General features: G+C 39.3%; 1 protein-coding gene across 1 annotated transcript; it reads right to left on the bottom strand.

Annotated features, from left to right (window-relative positions):
- Positions 1-6,244: 6,244 nt before the first annotated feature.
- Positions 6,245-16,509, bottom strand: LOC140945500 (uncharacterized). The gene is made up of 4 exons (XM_073394518.1): positions 16,192-16,509; positions 13,429-14,851; positions 11,916-13,195; positions 6,245-6,634 (listed from the first exon to the last, which is right to left on the bottom strand). Exons 1-4 carry the CDS (start codon positions 16,507-16,509, stop codon positions 6,245-6,247), a joined length of 3,411 nt encoding a protein of 1,136 aa, XP_073250619.1.
- Positions 16,510-16,979: the final 470 nt, after the last annotated feature.

Here is a 16,979-nt window from a genome sequence, read left to right as displayed (position 1 = left end):
GGCGGCCGAGGAAAACATTGATGTTGAAGAACCGATTGAAGCGGGCAAGGAACAAGAAGAGCCTAGCCTTCTTGAAATCAAGGCTCTACTGGTCGACATACAAATCCAAATAGCTGCAGTTCTTAGCGAAAATCGAACGCTGAAGAAGGAAATCGAAGAATTAAAAGAATCTGCCAACTTCTACGAGAAGGAGCTTAAAGATTTGAAAGAGTCCTTGCAAAAGACCAAGGACGAATACAAAGAATTAAAACACATGCTAGCCTCAACAAGGAACGAGCTTAAAACAACAAAGGAGAATCTAGGAAAGCAAAAAGAAGAATCCGATCGACTGTGGGAACACCATGATGATTTGGAACAATACACTCGAAAGAACTCGCTGGAAATCCATGGAATTCCAGAAGATGCGTATCCCAGTACGGAGGCCGCGGTCATCAAGGTTGCTGAAGCCCTAAATATCACCATAGAGCCTGAAGAAATAGAGATTTCACACAAGCTGAATCGGGGCAAATCCATTATAGTGAAATTTTGCAATCATAAAGTGAAATCGAAACTTTACAAAGAACGCACCAAACTAAAGGATGTCAAAATCAAAGATCTATTTCCCAGCTACCCTTCAAATGCACAGGAACGACAACGTATTTTTATAAACGAGAACCTCACGGCTTATAGGCGTAGAATCATGAAAGAAGCGAACAAGAGAAGACAAGAGGGTACTCTACTCAGTGTTTGGTCTTTGGATGGTAAGATTTTTGTTAAGACATCACCCTATGGCTCCCCTGTTAGAATTTTTTCCGAAGAGGACTTAGATCAATTATAAACTGAACAGGCAAAATAATCTACGTTAAGTCTGGAGAGGGACGTCTTATCAACCATTCAAATTTCTCGCTGCCAAAGTAATTTAATTTTACTAACTACAAATTTGTCTATGCTCTGTTCTTTGTTTTTGCGCTACTCTTTTTTATTTATTCAAAGTGTTATTTTGTTTAATTTACCTTTTGTGATCATTTGCTTCAGTCTAATATTATATGCACGTTTTAGTCTTCATTATTTGTTTAAAATATCGAGTACCTTTTGCATCAATCATTTTACACCTAATAGAAAGAATGCAAATCCTTTATTGGGGCGCACATGTTTTTTTCCCGTCGAGACAACGTTTATTACAAAAGACTTGAACAAATCGTGACTTTGAAAATAACTTCATTGAATGTCAGGGGACTTAGGGATGACGCTAAAAGAAGAGAAGTATTTAATTGGCTTCGCGCCAAAAGGCCATCAATATGCATGCTCCAAGAAGTACACTGTATAGAAAAAACAAATCACTTGTGGAAAGCAGAATGGGGCTATCAAGCTTACTTCACCTCTTTTGAAAGCAACTAAGCAGGGGTATGTATTCTTTTTAACAATAATTTTAACCTTCAGCTCCAAAGACTTTACACCGACCCTGCAGGGAGATTTATTATCTGTGACTTAAAAGCTAACGAAAAGCTTTTGACCCTCGCTAACATCTATGCTCCCAACGAGGATAAACCTTCATTCTTTCAAAACTTTTACGATCATCTTTTAAATTTTAATTGTGAAGACATAATAATTGGCGGTGACTTCAACCTTGTTCTTAACATCGAAAATGACAAAAAAGGTGGCATTGCCAAAACTCACCAAAATAGCTTGAAGACCGTTCAAGAAATTTCAGAGAACCTAGATCTTCTCGATGTCTGGAGAATTCACAATCCAGATGACAAAAGGTACACTTGGAGACAACGACAACCTAAGGTTTACTGTAGACTTGATTTCTTTTTAATAAGCCAAAGCGTTATTGGGGACGTCACTAACACCGATATAGTGCCAGGATATAAAACAGACCATTCCATGATTACTTTAGATCTGTCTCTTCATGCAAATAGCAGAGGACCCGGCCTTTGGAAATTAAATACCTCTCTTTTAACCGAAACTGCTTATGTTAATCTTATTAAGACAACGATTAAGGAAGTTCAAGACGAATATGAAAATGATGACATGGTAAACTCTGCTCTATTGTGGGACATGATTAAGCTTAAAATACGGGAAAAATCGCTCAAATACGCAATGAATAAAACTAAGAAAACAAAGGGCCGTGAGGCAGAACTAGAGCATGCAATTTCCAAACTAGAATCGAAAATGGAGAACGGAGACTCTAGCGTAACAGAAAATTCTGAACTTGCAGAACAACTGAATGATCTAAAGAGTGAGTTAGAAAGAATTATTGAGACTCGTACGAAAGGTTCCATATTGAGAGCTAAAATTAAATGGCATAATGAAGGAGAAAAAAATACGAAATATTTCCTCAACCTAGAAAAGAGACACTATAAGCAAGGCATTATAAGCCAACTTAAAGTGGACGAAAATAACTTTATTACTTCGGATCAGGAAATATTAGCAGAAGGGGAATCTTTTTTTATGAATCTATATACATCCAACAGAAATATACACAATTTAATTGACACATATGATTTTTTTAAACACGAAAACGACACCGTCCTGAATGACGAACAACGGAACAACTGTGAAGGCCTGCTAACTGAAAGGGAATGCCTTGCAGCCCTGAAAACCATGGAACAGGGAAAAACCCCTGGATCTGATGGGCTACCTTCAGAATTTTATAGAGTATTTTGGACAAACATATCAAACTTATTGATTAATGCTCTTAATTATGCGCACGAAACGAGTCAGCTTTCCATCACACAAAGAAGAGGAGTAATCAAACTCATTCCCAAGAAAGACGCTGAGCCGTATTTCATTAAAAACTGGAGACCGCTTACTCTTCTCAACTGCGACTACAAAATTGCAGCAAAGGCTGTGGCTAACAGGCTGAAAAAGGTTCTTCCCGATCTCATCAGCTGTGATCAAACTGGCTTTATGAAAGGCAGGTTTATTGGCGAGAACATACGATTAATAGACTATGTTATTCGTTTTACCAAAGAAAAAAATATCCCAGGGCTATTATTATTTCTTGATTTCGAAAAGGCGTTTGACACGATTGAATGGCCTTTTATCATAAATTCTCTTCAATACTTCGGTTTCGGCCCAAGTGTTGTAAACTGGGTCAAATGCCTTTACAGCAACATAGAGAGCTGCTTCTTAAACAACGGCTGGACAAGCAATTTCTTTAAAATTGAAAGAGGGGTCAGGCAGGGGTGCCCGTTGTCTCCATATCTATTTGTTCTTTCAGTCGAAGTCTTAGCCAAGGCTTTTAAAAGAAACAGCAATATCAGAGGAATACACGTTAACCAAGAGGAAATTAAAATAAGTCAATACGCAGACGATACAACCTTAATATTGAATGGTTCACAAACGTCGCTCTCAGCTGCTCTCAACACACTTGACGATTTTGGAGAAGCCTCGGGTCTCAAACTCAACAGTAAAAAAACAGAAGCAATTTGGATCGGAACATATAGTGGAAAAACAGAAATTCTTCTTCCAGAAAGAAATTTCAGATGGCAAACAAACAAAGTAAAATCTTTAGGCGTTTGGTTTACGACAGACCCTGAAAACACTGTACTTCTAAATTATAAGGAAAAACTGGAAAAAATTAACAATATTCTAAGCAACTGGAAATACCGTAGATTAACCTTAAGTGGGAAGATCACTGTTCTGAAAAGCTTAGTAGCTTCTCAAATTGTGTACGTCTTGGCACCCTTGTGCACAAACAAAAAAATAATTAGCGAGATTAACAAGCTCTTTTACTTGTTCCTTTGGAACGGAAAGGGCGATAAAATAAAGCGAGATATTATGATTAACAATTACCCAGCAGGTGGCCTCAAAATGATTGACATACTATCTTTCAATAAAGCGCTAAAAACCACTTGGATAAAAAAGTACCTGGATACAGATAATCAGGGTAAATGGAAACTTTTTCTAGATCTTGAACTGAAAAAGTTTGAGTGTACCCTACCGTTCACAAGCAACCTTAATAAGATAGACATAGCTAATATCTTCAAAACGCAAGACAGTTTCTTAAAGGAAATTCTCCTAATCTGGTCAGAAATCAATTTTGAAGAGAGGATAACATCAGAGAGCCAGCTTTCAGAACAAGGCATATGGTACAACTCACTTGTAAGGATTAACGACAGCCCTATTTTCTTTAAAGAATGGTATCGTAAAGGCATCACAAAAGTTAAGCACTTAAGGAACAGAGAAGGAAAATTCCTCACTCCACCAGAACTTTTAAACAAATACGACATCAAGGTCCAACCCTTGGCATACTGTGGAATAATTTCTGCTCTTAAAAAGCTATGCAACACATTCAACCAAGGTGACCACACAAACGAAGGTAATAGTTACGAAAGCTTTTCGACAAAACTAATGAAAGCCCAAAAAGCAAGCAAGTTGGTGTATGACAAATTAATTACAAAGAAAAGTGCCCCCCCTACTACAAGCCAGCAAAAATGGAATCAAGACTGCAACTTAGGTCAAAACGAAATAACGTGGGGTGCGACCTACCAGCTAGCTCATAAAATCACAAAAAGCATAAAACTCAGGGAATTTCAATTTAAATTGCTGCACAGAAGAATACCAACAAACGCTTTCTTAACTAAGATAAGAGTAAAAGAAAACTCCAACTGCTCCTTTTGTAAAAAAGAACCAGAAAAACTCGTACACCTTTTCTGGTCCTGCCCCAAAACGGCGCTCTTCTGGGAGAGCATCATAACGCGATTAAAACTTTGCCAAATTATTCCCGATAGTTACTCTGCAGACATGACTGTTTCACTAGGCCTGAGATCAGACTCTTCTAAACTTCAACGCCAGATCAACTTTTGTTTTCTTATTGCCAGGCACTATATCTGGCTCTGCAAAACAAAAGAAGCTATACCTCTATTGCAAGGATTTCTCAAACACCTAAAGACAATTTACAACATACAAGCACAAGCAGAAGCAAACAATGTTCTGCCCAAACAATGGTCATTCCTACACGACATCACGTAGAAACTATCGTTTCTACCATGGCGCTATTCCCAACGCCCCCTGATATTCTCTATGTCTTTCATCCGTAGCTTATCCTGCCTCAATAACGCCAACTATCCTTAAATAAGTTTCTTCCGATGCAACTGTGTACTTGAAGCATACGAAATGTAATAATGTTTGAAAACAGTAGTATTGTTAGCAATGTAAGCAATAAGTATTGTCAGTATTGTAAGTATGGTATGAATGTTGTAAATAATGTAAGCAGTGTAAGCAGTGTTCAATATTGTAATTATTGGGTTAAGTAAAGCAAATAAAAAAAATAAAAAAAAAAAAAAAAAAAAAAAAAAAAAAAGTCCAGTAATATCTGCCTGATTTGCTCGCGTTCTAGCCTCAAACGTTTGAAAGACATATATAAAAATGCAATCTCAACGCTATGAATCATAACAAAGGTTAGTCAAAAATGATATTATGATTTCATGTCACTACTTTTTCAAAACATGTAGCGCCTGTTTGTTTGATTTTGTCGGCAGTAGGGAGATTCATTTAAAAGTTTACTAACGCGTCGTTGCAAAACATTCTGCTTCACGAAGCTCCCCTCCACAAGATCTCCTCAGTCACATCAATGTCTCAACGGTTTCTTTCTTACAGTCTTTATTGTTGCTGTTTCATTTCTGCGTATTCCTTTCACAATTATCTGAGCTTGTATGGAAGCTAGTAGAAGAAATAAGCCTTCAATCGGCATCAAACTGCTTCCAATCTTTTGGTCTTCCGGCCAACGGCAATAAAAGTAACGCCAAAAAATCCAGATTTTGCCCAAATCGAAACTTAACAGGAACAATATATCACTGATCTATAGTCCCGAGAAGTTTTAGTGTCCTATTGAACCCGGCCAAGCGCGATGCAAACGGATTTTTCAAGATTCTTTTACTCTCCTCGCATCTTTTGATTTCGCGACATCCTGTCCAAAAATCAAAGTTTGGTGCATGCGCAGTAACGGGATACTGTTCCTTTAACGTGACTCCAATTATAGCACGCTGTTTTGAAAGAACTGTATACCATCCCTACAAAAAGAAAGTCTTTGAGGAAAATATGACGGCCACCCAATATGCGTATAGGGACGGGTGCAGTTGTACGGACGCCTTAATTCAAATACATTGTACAGTATGATTACTTAAAGGCACTTGATGATAAGGATTGTAACTATGTTAGGCTTTTTGCAATGGATTTTTCGAAAGCCTCATTAGTTGGGGAAAAGCTAAAGGCTCCTCATCTCAATCCATATGTTGTTACCTGGTATCTAAGCTTTCTAGTGGATAGGAAAAAAAGAGTAATATTTAAGGGTGTTACCTATAAATCCTGGCATCGACAATAACATCGATTGTCCTTTTGGTTTCCGTGGCGGTATCGGTGGTTTCTCTGTTTTCCTACGATCCTCGATTACCAGCCGCTGCTGTTCGGAAAATGAGCCGGCGTTAGCGCTCCACACATCTCCCACTGGAGCCAAGAGAGCGTTGTCAAGTGAGCTTTCTGGTGTCTCTGATATGTTTGGTAAGCTGCTTGTGTGAAACAGCAGTTTAACGTTCGTTTCTGCAGTATCATCTCCTTTAAAAAACCCTGACTTGGAAATGTTGCTACGTTGCACTTCTTGGTCTCCTACAAGGGCCTTTGTGAATTCCACAGGCGTTAATCGTTGGGCCTATACATGTAATTAAAAATATATTTTTAAAATAATGAAAAGACATTAGCAAAGTGAATGATCGTTCGTTTAAGATTGTAAAGATTTTTTAATCACGGTATAATCTACTAAAATTTGTTTGAATCACCTTTGGATCAAAGTTTTGTTTTTCTGCGACTGGTTATACAAGGAAGGGGTTAACTTTTTCCTGAGTCATAGGAATGCTAGTCTTTGTGGTCATCGGACGGAAGAAAGAGGGATCGAGGGCAAAGCAAAGGCTTTAAAATCATTCAGCTTAGCCTGCGAGCAAGCTCTGCATTTGGGGGATATCGGTGAAAAGTATACACTGAAAATTAAAAAGATCTGTTTCAGCCCCAAAGTGTCAATTCAGCCTTGCAGGCCAAAGTCTGATTCAGCCCTTTCTGAAGCCATTTGAGCACAATTTAGGCCGAAAAACCTCAATCAAAAGGCTATTCCAGCCCACGATAGGGCCCATTTCAGCACTGGGAACAAATCAGCCTTAGCTAATTATACTGTATTGGCCCTGATTAAGGTAGCCAAATTAGACTCAAAAATAGGACTTATTTTATTCACCAAAACGGCCCTATTTTTAGGGCTAAAACAGATCTTTCTGATTTAGAGTGTACTAAGAACTTGGAAATGTACAAGGATTGATTTTACACCAGTCTGTTAAAGATAACTCGGTTTACAATAATCAGCAAAAGCAAATGTTTTTAGAATCATCCTCGATTATGAAAGCTCGGCGAGAAGTATACTGCTGTTTTGAACCAGGAGAACGCCTCGAGCAGCCAAAGATGAAAGACACTACTTGCTGAGTTGTTTAAGACTGTTCATCATTGTCTGTTCCTGAGACCCCCATGATTGGCTGGATTCATAGAGAAATTTTTGACATTTAAAACTTTAAAATGAAGGAGCAATTTGTTTTCTTTCAAAGCTGCCATCGATGGGCGAGTGGAGCCACAGTCGTGGTCGCTCTTTTTTGTCGGCTTCATTGTAGTCGTTGAGGAAATTTACACTTCTGTGGCCTTCGACTTTGCCGATATGTAAGCGTACAATATAGGGCCGTTTATACGAGGAAAAACAAGACGCCTCTTACATAGGACGCGTTTTAAATAAGACTAAACCTATCCCGTTTAAATTTAGCTAAGACGTGTCTTATCTAAGAACAGCCCCTAACACCTGTTCTTCGATAAGACACGTCTTTGCTAAGTCGCGTCTTAATGGCCGTTTATACGAGATAGTTTGCGTCTTATGTAGGATGCGTCTTATTTGTCCTCGTATAAATGTCCCTAATGTTTGCTGTCTGTTGTTTTTCTTGCAGTATGATTCTTAAACCTTTTTCTCATTTAAGCTTCAAGGCTAGTATCGTTTACAGATTCTTTTCGTTATCGGTTACCTAAGGTATTTCGCCCTTTGGTTTAGTTTGAACCAGATGTTTGTCATCAAGTCTGTTTCGTTTGATACTGATCGGGTAGAAAGAACCACACCCTCGCGTGTTAGTGATAATAGAGGTCTTCGCTCGACAAAAAACTTACAGAGAGCAACCAGACACCTTTCTTCTCCAACGGACAACATGCGTGGCTTGAAATCCCTGTTGTTTTTATGGAAAAATTGTATCCTTGTTCATTTAAATGCCTGACATGTGTAACTGTCGTGGCTTGCATGCGGTTTTCACCGTTGTTGTTCTTTTTTTTTTTTACTTCAGCGACGTCTGTTTTAAGTAGCTTGTTTCCCTGGCTCATTTTCCTCGATTTTGTTGACAATGTTTTTCTCTTAGCACCACATTTTCAATGCATTTAGCCCGAGACACGTACTTTTTACTGTGTTCGGGTTTTGGAATATTTTTAAAATGTTCTGTTGTCTTGCATGCAAAATCAAATCGTTATTTGCTGAAAACCGCGGCAATTTTCTTACTGAATTTTGTTGTTCAAACAGCTCTAATCTGATTGGTTCTCGTTGGTTTCTTTTGTTTTTTCAGCCAATCAGAGACCATTTGAAATTTGCACTCGTTTTACAAGAGAACTGCTCTCCTTTCTCAGCCAATCAGAAATGAGTAATTTTTTCGTGTACAGGGTGTTTCAAAATTTCGTTCCGATTTTTTCTTCACTTAAATTTCACTGATTATTAAAGATAAATTTTGTAAACCTAAGCATGTTATTCATTATTTATTTAACATTGACTAACTGAAATATTAGCAACCAGAATGTCTTCCATTATGATTTCTGACATTTTCTAAGCGGTAAGGTATAGAATGTACGAGCTCCCATAGCGTGTCTAAATTCACAATTTTCCAGGTGAAGCGTGGTCGCTGTCTTGGCTACTCCAATGTTTTGGGGGCTGGATCTTTGTATGTTGTCTCATCAACGATAATCCAGATGGTTACTAGAGGGTTCGCATCACGTGAGTTTGCTGGCCGGTCGTCCTTTGGTATAAAGTTTAATTTTACAAATGCTTCTGATGCCATGCCTGCGTAAAGTGTACACCGCCCTTTTTCTCTTCGAGGCTTTCCAACCTTTGTTGGTCACATATCTCCATACCGTTGTGCTCGAAACTTTGATATTGTGAAGATGAAGTTTTCTTTTTACTTTGCAGTCTTGTTGAATTATTACGCATATACTTACAGCTTTTTCGATAACATTTTTCACACAGTTTGTAAAAAAACCCCATCTACTCCTTGGTTTGTCTTGTAAGGTCTTCACTTTTGACCACTTGTTCTCTCATCGTTCAGACTTCTTAAACAATTTGACAATTTCTTTGACTAAATGGACAGAGTACCGTAAAAATAGATGCCTGAGCTCTAGCACAAACAGTGTACGCCTTCATTTTCGTGAAAGAGTAGAGAAAACAAAAGAAAACGCCCAAAAAACGAAAATAGAAAACCTACAAAATGGGCAGGAAAAATATGGCGGGAAAAAATTCGCGTACGTGCACATCTCGGAAAAAATTTTAAAAATGTCGTTATTTCTTCAAATTTTAGTTTGAAATTGCTTTGAACGGTTATTTAGATAAATTTCCTACCTGAATCAGTTTACATTTGCCTAAGGAAGCATTAAATGCTTTGCGCAAAATACAATTTACAATCGGAACGAACTTTTGAAACACCCTGTATAATATTAATTCCAAAACCAAGAGACTATAAAGGGGACAGAGAGGGCATCCCCCATATACACCCTATTCCATAGGTAATTCGTCTCGAGTTATTTTTAGAATCGGGATAAAGTTACCTCGCGCGAGGCGTGGATGTTTCGTGGAGGTTTCGCATGACCAAACGCCGTGCAAAACATGTCGGGCGAGAGGCAATGAAAGCGTAAAAAGATCGAGAGCATTCCTGAATATTGAAGTGAAATGAGTCGGCGCTCACCTGGGAAAAAGGAATCGCTGGACTCTTTGACAACCCGTGAAATCAGTTTAACTCGAAGTTGTCGTAACCTCAGTGCTTTAACAAAATGAGAAATTTCGCCGGTCTATTGAAACCGGTCGTTTGTACAATTTAGGGAGTTTAGGATCCAACGACGCGGACGACAACTAGAACGTCAAAAAAACAATAGGTTTAATTACCAAAACAACAACTTCGCACGTACAACACACTTTTTTGTTCATTTCTTTCCCGTTTTTGCACGACTACGACGTGAAAATGCCTAATTTCGCGTTTTATGGAGGACGTAAATAAGCAACGACGAAATTTTATTTCTCTTTCTGAGCTTGAATATGGTCCCTTGAAATTCAGCTTTAGGAGGGTTCGCCTACAATTGACAAAGTAAGTGGGTAGGAATAATCGCTATAAAGACTGAAAAAAATAAACATCAAACCAGAAATTGCTCTCTTCAAACTGTAAATTATAAATGATCCTGAGAGAATATTCAGTGTGTTAAGGATTTCCCTGCTCTACTGTTAGCTCTATACAAGAGAGGAAGGGCGATTCTTTTTTAATTTCGGTTTCGCTGACACAGCTTTCGCAGAAATCTCGCTGTAGTCGTTTTCGTCGACAAAAGGAATAGCAAAATCGCTCTTCGCGTCTTCCCCCATTTTGTTCTGCGTCATTTCGTGAAGGACGCGTGGCTCTCAGCGTGGGTCATCCACGCGGAACACATTCGCGCTATGTGATTGGCTGTTGCTTAATCCCCCTCGAGATCGGTGGTGTTAAAAATAACTCGAGACGAATTACCTATGGAATAGGGTGTATATGGGGGATGCCCTCTCTGTCCCCTTTATAGTCTCTTGTTCCAAAACGAATTCCAATCGGAAAGAGTGGACGAATCCGAGATGACATGTGCTTTACAGGAAGTAATTTAAATGTCCAGTACAGTCTTTGCATTGACTCATCAGAAGAATCGGTTTACATCAGCTTAGTCCGTAAAAATATTGGTGGTGCTTATGGGATGCGTGTGTGAACGTCACATGTCAAACAACCGGGCGTCCGGCCTGAACGAAACCTCTCCTTTCCCCCTTTCCTCCTCTTTTCGGCCTGCCAAGGAGGCTAAGAAACATTGATTAAACTCTAGGGCAGACGCACTTTCGGCAATAAATTTACCAAATTTTCCATTGAGGTCCTTAGTCAGTGCCCCTTTTACTTGCAAATGCAAACTAGTTTGACTAGCCGCGGATCTATGTACACAGTCAAGCAGTTTCGTGCCATAACTGATTGAATTTTGGGATGACAAGATTCAGTGGTCATTAAGCTATCTGCTTAAAGAACACTAAACTAAGAAACTTGTTGTATTTTTATTACGACTCGCTAATAGATATCTGTCATTTTAGCTCGGACTATGAACCATGACTACTTGGGGCTGGTCCCAGTCTCCCACAAAGTCTAATTTACTCTTCGACTCTATTAGACCCAGATGGCTAAAAGCTATTATCAGTTTCAGACCAGGAGGGCTCAAAATTAAAAGCGCCAGTGATCTTTGGTGTACATACTTATAATGTATATAAAACAGAGTAACCTCTCCCCGAGTTTTTCAGCCTCATGGTTTAGGGAAGCAGCAAACAAACCAGGAACCTTCTTTAGTTCCCGTTATTGACAGGCATACATGGAGAGCGATACCGAAAGGATAACATTGGTCTGAGTTTTTCAATACCCTGTGCTCACAGTCTACCTTAAAGGCTAACATGTGCATATGAGATGAACGCAAAGTTAGAATCGCATCAAGGGGCTAGAAAAAAGGTTTCCCCTACACAATTTAGAGGTCTTTAGCATACTTAACTAATCTAAAATCGAATTTTACCTTCCTGTTACCTTCCCAAATACCGCTTTAAAGATGAGTAACTATATTGATCTTACCTCACACAATTCCTTGTACTTCTCTTCTTTTTCTTTAAAACCCAGTGACTTAGCTAGTTGTAGAAGTCGGTAAAGAAGGTCTTTCCTGTCCTGTGATGTCATACTTGGCTTCTCCAGCAGTTGCCTCTCGTGAAATTCAATCGCCTCCTGTTGATATTTTGTGTGCATTTCTTTCTTACGAAGTGATTTCGAGAGGTGTAATATTTTTTGTAGAGTATCTTCTCTCTGATAATCGGGCTGCTGCTGAAGGTCTGATGAACTCCAAGCCTCCTCATAAAATCTCAGGGCCTCTTCCTCATACCTCCGAATCATCTTCCTGTCTCCAGAATTAGCGAGACGTTTGTTTATCTCGTCAATGACAGATCTGTTCGCATAGGTGAACTCTGCTTCTTCATCCCAGAAACGTTGATAAAATTCCAAGGCCTCTCTTTGAAACTGTTTCTTGGCTTCCCCTTGAAGGATTGCCTCATAGCTCTTCACGATTCTGTCCCTCACAGCGCTGTGGTTGGCATTTCCCAGAGATTTCTCAATTTGCCATGCCTCGGCCAGAAACTCTTCAGCTTCATCAGCAAATTCCTCTAGAGACTTGCAAATTTCTCCCACTTGAAAAGCACTTCTTGCCGTGTGGGGATGGTCGCCCAAAATGTCTTTTCTGATTTCGTACGCAGCCATTGCTAACTTGTAAGCTTTCTCGAATTCTTTTTGCCAAGCGTATGAATTTGCGATGTTTCTGTAAAAAAGGGCTAATCGAATGATACCTGAGCGTTTTAGTTCCTTGGATAGTTCTATGGCCTTTTCATAGCATTTAATGGCTTTTTCATATTGTTTGAGACCATCATAGACTGTTCCAATTTGACCAACGAAGAACGGCAAATCCAAATGATTCTTCGAACCTGAGATCATCTTTCTCATCTCGTACGCTCTTGTATAGAACTTCAATGCTTCCTCGAAGTTACGAAGGAAGTTGTGACAATTTCCAATTGCGTTTAAACATCTCGTTGTTCTAGTGTGGTGTTTAAGGATCTCTTCCAGAATTCCTAGACAATCCGATAAACTTTTAAGAGCAATTGATATATTTTCTTTCTTGTAATTGATCTCTCCCTCAGCATAGAGAAACGAACTCCTGGCGAGTCTGTAAAGCTCACTGTTCTTGTATTCCTTGCAAACTCTATTCAGCGAATTCTCTGCGGACTTCAAGACTTCTACTGCATTGCGCCATCCTTGGATATCAAGAACTTGCAGTGCCTCTTGGCATTTCATTTCCGCGCGAAATAAAGAGCCTAGGAAAGTAAAAGGAAATTCAAGATTGCGAGTTTTTTTTCCTCATTTGAGGAGAATTCTCCACGGAATATATATTATTCTTGCCATCTCAGCAATTACAGTAATACGTAATCCGTTAGGACCGTTTACTCATGCCTTTGGCATGGCTGGCCAGTATTCGACAAAATTTCCAAAAATAAAATAAAATGAAACAATTTGTCACACTGTCATAAACCAGTTGACTTTCTCTTACCTTCCTTACCATCGTCCAAAGTTACTTCTGCCCATGACTTGAAAATCTTTTGTCTTTGGCTTGCATCGAACATAGCTTCAAAGAGATAGCACATCATGATACTTTCCTTATATTTGTTTGAAATATGGAGGTAGTCCAGATTGAAGGAAATATCCAAAGCAAGTTCAAAGTTTGGTTTGTCCAGATCAAACTGATCGAAAGCAGTCAAAAAGTCCTTGTCCATTATTGCAGCTATGTCTTTCATCTTCACCATGTAAAGATCACAAAATCTGCGTTTGGCTTTCAAATAGATATGCTTGAAAACAGGGCCGCTGCCAACACTTCTGATAAAGCTTCGTATCAAGGGATGTATATCATACACAACTTCCTTCGCTTCGGGATCAGCAGACAGAAGCTCGCTGTTCCTTAATCCCTCCAGAAGGATGACTGTCTCTGCAGTGTCTTTATCAAGAACAAAAGCAGCTGCTTCTATTGAAAATGGTCGACAAAATAAGGACACGGCCACTGCAGAGTATCTGAGGGTGTCACTTGGAAGTAGAAAAAACATCTTCCTTATGCATGACAGCTGCCTTTCGTCAATGCCTTCAGTACGAAAGTCCCAAACTTTTCTGTCATCTATGCTCTCCTCTGTCGTTGGGGATGCTATCTCTCCTTCACTTTCTGCATCGCCTAAGCCTTGTTCAATTGCTTTGAGAAGTTTTTCAGCGTCGACAATCTTCTGCCTGAGAATTGCGGCCATACCATTCAGAAGAAGAGGTTTTCTCTTACTCATCTCAACAAGTTGCTCCATTTCAATGTCTGCTGTTGGGGTAATTCCACTGGCCTTTTGAAAAATCTCCATGGAAATGTTTTTCTCCAAAATTTCAAGTTCCTTGTATTCCGTGATTTCATCGAGACTCTGCTCTTTCTTTTTCCATTCCTGCCTTTCTCCATCACTTCGGAAACTTCTTCTAGATATCAGCAGGACCTTTATCTGTGCCTTCTCTTTTCCGTCCTTCTTAGAGAAAAGCCTTCCTAGGAAAGCCATGAAGTCAGTTCTCAACTCCTCAGCTTCTTCATCTCCTCCAGAAAAGTTGTCTACGTTGTCAAGGACCAAGAGCACATCGCCCCGCTCTTCCTCCCTTAACGTTCGCAGTTGTTCAATGACTGGATTTTCATCATATGCGATTATTGTTTTATTGGTGTCCAATGCTAGCAGGATATGAAAGTAGACGTCTTTCATTTCCGTTACCTCCCTTAAATCGACCCAAATGTGATGTTTTCCTGGCCACTTTTGGCAGATTTCTTTACCCAGAGTTGTTTTTCCTTCTCCACTTGATCCAAACAAATTAACGATAGTCGGCTTGCTCCCCATTAGCCTTGCCATAACGTCTTCCAAGTCCCTTTGTCTTCCCATGAGCTCCTCTTTAGTTAGAAGTACCTCCTGGTGACAAGGATTGACACAATGATAAGTTCGATATCTGAAGAATATCGCAAATGTTTTACAATACTGAGATAGATATTTAAAGACTTTATTTCTGTGTGACTACAGCTATTTGCACAGTCCCAAAAAATGATCTAAATTCGGCCAAGAAGCTGAAGACGCGCACCACTCACGTCCCGCTGTAACACTGACTAAATGGCGACGTTTCAACTAAGTTTGACTATCTATAAAAGTGTTTTTCTTCAACTTTTGCCCTAAGAATATGTCTCAACTAGAAACTCTTCCACAGGTTTTGTTCGGTGGACTTTTAATATTTCGTAGATATAATAAGGCTCGGCTTCTATCGAAGAATAACAAGCCTTGGCAACGCCTCAATTGCCTAGCAATCTTCATATGCGAGGTTGAAAACCGATATTTATTGAGGAGCGCAGGTAATGCTTGATTGAGTTAACCTAAGAGCACCAACGGGGGTTTGTCAGTATTGAAATTAACAAATTTCACTTAAACATTATGCTGCGATCTTACTGTATATACTAACCGAGAATGAGCAGAGTAACTGGAGAGTAACGGTTAGTTCAATGCCTTTCATATATTTCGAATACCTTTGTCCATGACTAAACGTTATCGACAAAAATCTGTCCCCACAATGCCCAAAAATGAAGTGTGACTGTGTCAATGACCTAAATCAAGTAATATCTATGCAAATCGGCCAAAGAATGGTATAAAACATAACAAACAGTTACTTTTGTGATTTTATGTTCAACTTTCCTCTTGGCTAAGTTTGGTAAAATTTTGTAGTGAAATTAGTCATATTGCTATTCGGTCTCGTCGCCTGATAGACTTTCCGACAACTTTTAATTAATTAATTCATTATACAGACAATGTACGAGTTGAAGGTTTCCAAAATGTGTATGTGCAAAAAAGGTCTGGACTGACGTCGGCAATCATTCTTCAAGTATAACTACTGATCAGATTCAGCCTAGCTGACAGCAATAGAGCTCCGAAAGAAATTGCTATCCTACGCCAAAGATCCTGCCAAAAGTGCCCGGTTATTTAGCCTGTTCCAGGAGTTATGATAGTAATGCGCGCGAAATATTTGCGAGTAAAAAGTCTCTTGTCGTTTTTTTCGCCTCGTTTTCCCCACCTTCTGAACGCCGTACTCTATTATCTGATCGAACGCCTGGAACAGGCTATGTCCGGCCATTCAAAGCCTGCATATAGCGCGCCCTTTGGACTGCTAGCTACTACTCTCGATTGATCGAAAAGTTTTTACAGTTCACTGACAGTTCAGCTTCCTCGTGATTTTGGTCTAGTATTCTGACGTACTTATAAAAGCTTACCTCTTGGCGGTTTGCTTTAAAATGCTCGATCCTTTGCTTGATCTCCTTACTTTTCGATGTCTTAGGAGCTACAAACCTCTCCAACAGCGTCAAATTTTTGCCAGACAAAAGCCCTTGGCTGGCAAATAGAAGAAAACATGAATACAAATCCTCTTCTTGCTGCTCTTCGAACTTTCCCTTGAAAGTGTTCTTGATTGACTTTACCACTGACTCTAGTTCTTCCTTTTCCAATTCACTGGCCACATATTTCAATAACTGATCTAAATCCGGAGGTATGTCTTGAACATACATCGTAAATTTTCTATGAGCGGACGCCATCTTCGCTGTCCTCGTTTCGCTCTATCGGAAATGAAGCTTTAGACAGTGGCGTGACTTCGAATTAAAATTTAAAGCACTTAATATATGCAGAAATACTTAACACACAGATGTTGCAGAAACGAAGAAGCCAAACGTTGTAAGCACGGTAATATTTTAAACGATAATCCAGTGAACGATCAGCCAGTTATATATTTTGGTCCGGGCTTATCTAATCATACGAATGAATCAATGTTGAATCGCCTCTCAATTCTCCGAAATACCATAGACTAATTAAACAATGTTTCCCGGAAAATGTTTGTGCTAATTATTGAACGTCCAATCTGGAGGCGGAAGATGGCTTCATAAATTTTAATAATACGCGAAGCAGGAGCCGAATACTTGATCGGCTCCTGTACGAAGCCGATTTAATTACCTAAACCCTCCCTCCATTCTCTTGCCCTCTAGCCTTTCTCAGCCACAATGCCACTGGC

Source organism: Porites lutea, chromosome 8, assembly GCF_958299795.1.
Source record: "Porites lutea chromosome 8, jaPorLute2.1, whole genome shotgun sequence".
NCBI classification, from domain to species: Eukaryota; Metazoa; Cnidaria; class Anthozoa; order Scleractinia; family Poritidae; genus Porites; species Porites lutea.
Note: the sequence above shows the minus strand (reverse complement) of the source record. Positions and strands in the feature narration are given on the sequence as shown.

Coding starts and splice junctions, on each gene's coding strand:
- LOC140945500 (XM_073394518.1), bottom strand. CDS start 16,509: ATGGCGTCCGCTCATAGAAAATTTACGATGTATGTTCAAGACATACCT. Junction 13,196..13,428: donor TTTGGACGATGGTAAGGAAG/GTAAGAGAAAGT, acceptor TTACTTTCCTAG/GCTCTTTATTTCGCGCGGAA. Junction 6,635..11,915: donor AGTACAAGGAATTGTGTGAG/GTAAGATCAATA, acceptor TTACATGTATAG/GCCCAACGATTAACGCCTGT.